This window comes from Apaloderma vittatum, unplaced genomic scaffold (genome assembly GCF_000703405.1).
Source record: "Apaloderma vittatum isolate BGI_N311 unplaced genomic scaffold, ASM70340v1 scaffold5461, whole genome shotgun sequence".
NCBI lineage: Eukaryota > Metazoa > Chordata > Aves > Trogoniformes > Trogonidae > Apaloderma > Apaloderma vittatum.
Genome location: NW_009697271.1, coordinates 71994 through 74331, shown reverse-complemented (window position 1 = coordinate 74331; position 2338 = coordinate 71994). Strand labels below are relative to the sequence as shown.

The 2338-nt window shown below is 47.8% G+C and overlaps 1 protein-coding gene across 1 annotated transcript in view; it reads left to right on the top strand.

The window, feature by feature from the left end:
• Window positions 1-1245: 1245 nt before the first annotated feature.
• LOC104280038 (unconventional myosin-Vb-like) overlaps window positions 1246-2338 on the top strand; it is a gene marked incomplete at both ends in the record, with an annotated part of 71241 nt that continues 70148 nt past the window's right edge. The window contains 1 exon segment of the mRNA XM_009877566.1: window positions 1246-1386. Coding sequence (XP_009875868.1) covers window positions 1246-1386 — 141 coding nt within the window.

Here is a 2338-nt window from a genome sequence, read left to right as displayed (position 1 = left end):
ACTTTTTAATTTTATTTTCGTTCTTATTTTTATGATTTTATTTTAAAATTATTTTTATTTTTCTAATTTTCATTTTAATTTTATTTTATTTTAATTAAGAATCTGCAATAGAGGTGTTCCTAAGTAGGTTAGGTACTGCTGCTGATGTCCCTTCTAGGATGATAGGAGCTCTTTTTGAAGCTGCACTCACAGATGGGAGCACACACGCTCAGCCCTGGCTGGGCTCTCAGCTTGTGAACCTGCTGCAGGTCGCTAGTTTAATCAGCTGAGCACTAAAGGAGAGGAGGATTTTTCTCACCCCAAGGTATATAATATGTTATGGCCATTTCAGTGTGTGTGTCCATGTACATGTTCTGGCAGCTTTGGTCATTTTCTAGAGAAAGTCATTTAAACCCCGTTTGTTTTTCTTTCTTTTCTTTTTTTCCACTGCCCCATGGTTTCCTAGTGTAAAGCTTTTATTTTCCTTGCCAGAATTGCCTGCACAAAGCTATAGGTGAAGGCACCTAAAGCTTCTCGTGGCCAAGAAGGCCAACGGCATCCTGGGGTGGGTTAGAAGGGGAGGAGCTGGTAGGTCAGAGAGGTTCTCCTGCCCCTCTGCTCTGCCCTGGGGAGGCCACATCTGGAATCTTGTGTCCAGTTCTGGGCCCTCAGCTCCAGAGGGACAGGGAACTGCTGGAGAGAGTCCAGCGCAGCCCCAGGGATGATGGAGGGATGGAACATCTCCCTGGGGAGGAAAGGCTGAAGGAGCTGGGGCTCTGCAGCTGGAGAAGAGGAGCCTGAGGGGTGACCTCATAAATGTTTGTAAATATGTCGAGGGGGAGCATCAGGAGGACAGAGCCAGGCTCTATTCAACAGTGTCCAATGACAGGACAAGGGGCAGTGGGTTCAAGCTGGAGCACAGGAGGTTCCACAAAAACATTAGAAAAAACTTTTTCCTTGTGTGAGTGCCAGAGCCCTGGCCCAGGCTGCCCAGGGAGGTTGTGGAGTCTCCTTCTCGGGAGACGTTCAAACCCCTCCGGACGTGTTCCTGTGTGACCTGCTGTAGGTGATCCTGCTCTGGCAGAGGGGCTGGACTAGTTGATCTCTAGAGGTCCCTCCCAGCCCCTGACATTCTGTGATTCTACAGCTTCTGGATGTGGTGATGGAAAGCTCTGCTCCAGTGGGGAGAGGTGGGTGAACGGGGCAGGGGCTGGCACTGCTCTGCCGGGGTCATGGTCAGTAACCGCGCTGTTGTTTCACTCTCAGCACGTGTTTAAGCTGGAACAAGAAGAATACATGAAGGAGGGAATCCCTTGGACTCTGATAGACTTCTATGACAATCAGCCATGCATAGACCTCATAGAGGCGAAACTTGGTATCTTGGACCTACTGGATGAAGAATGCAAGGTAAAGACGACCACCCACCTTTTCGCTGATATTTTTATAGAAGGTTGAAGAGTGGGCTTCACTTGTGGTTAGCCAACCATGCCACATCCAGAGCCTCCTCGGCAGATGTTTGCTGCCAACCTGCTGTCACCATGTGTTTCCAGAGCTCGTATTTTTGGCCTCACTGTACTTGGCTGAGGGACATGGTTTAGTGGTGTTGATAGGGCTAGGATGAAGGTTGGACTCCACGATCTTGAAAGTCTCTTCCAACTGAAACTGTTCTATGGGAGTAGCCGCTGCTTGTGGTTTTTGATGGCTTTGATGTTGTCCAGGAGCTGGAGTTCTTCCCTCTCTCTAGGGAAACCTGAGTCCTCTTGCAATTGCGGTTTGGTATAAAGTTGATTGCATTTAGAGCACAGACTTTGATTGTAATGCTGGGAGAGTAGTTTGCTACCTTGTACCCCCTATGTCTCATACCAGCCTAGATTAAACCTTGCTTGAAAGTTGATAAAAAAGGCTAGAACTGCAAACCTTTGTGAAAATCCGTAAGAAAGCCTGGACACCTTGTTTAGAATTGAACTATGTCAGATGTGTGTAGAAACAGGAAATGTAAGATAGGAGGTTTTCTTGGGAAGTTGGAATGTTTGTTTTGAAGGTCTTTGGTGTGGAGAGTCTTCAGGTATGGTCGTCTCAACAGGAGAGCTCAGCTTCATGCCCTGGTGAAAAGGACAGAGCAGCTCATGTCTCTTCAAGTTCTGGTGTCTGCACAGCAATGATGTTGAGGAAGCACTGGAGAGTATAAAACACCGTGATCCTGGTGACAAAGAAACCTGAGTGGTCGCGATAGTCAGTGGGAGGGCTGTCAGCCCCTTTGACACACAAAAATCCCCATAGGTAGAAGTTGGACAGATTCAACCATGAAATGAGCCATTTTACTGCTGAGAACAGCCTGTTGGAAGGGAACGGTGGCCGC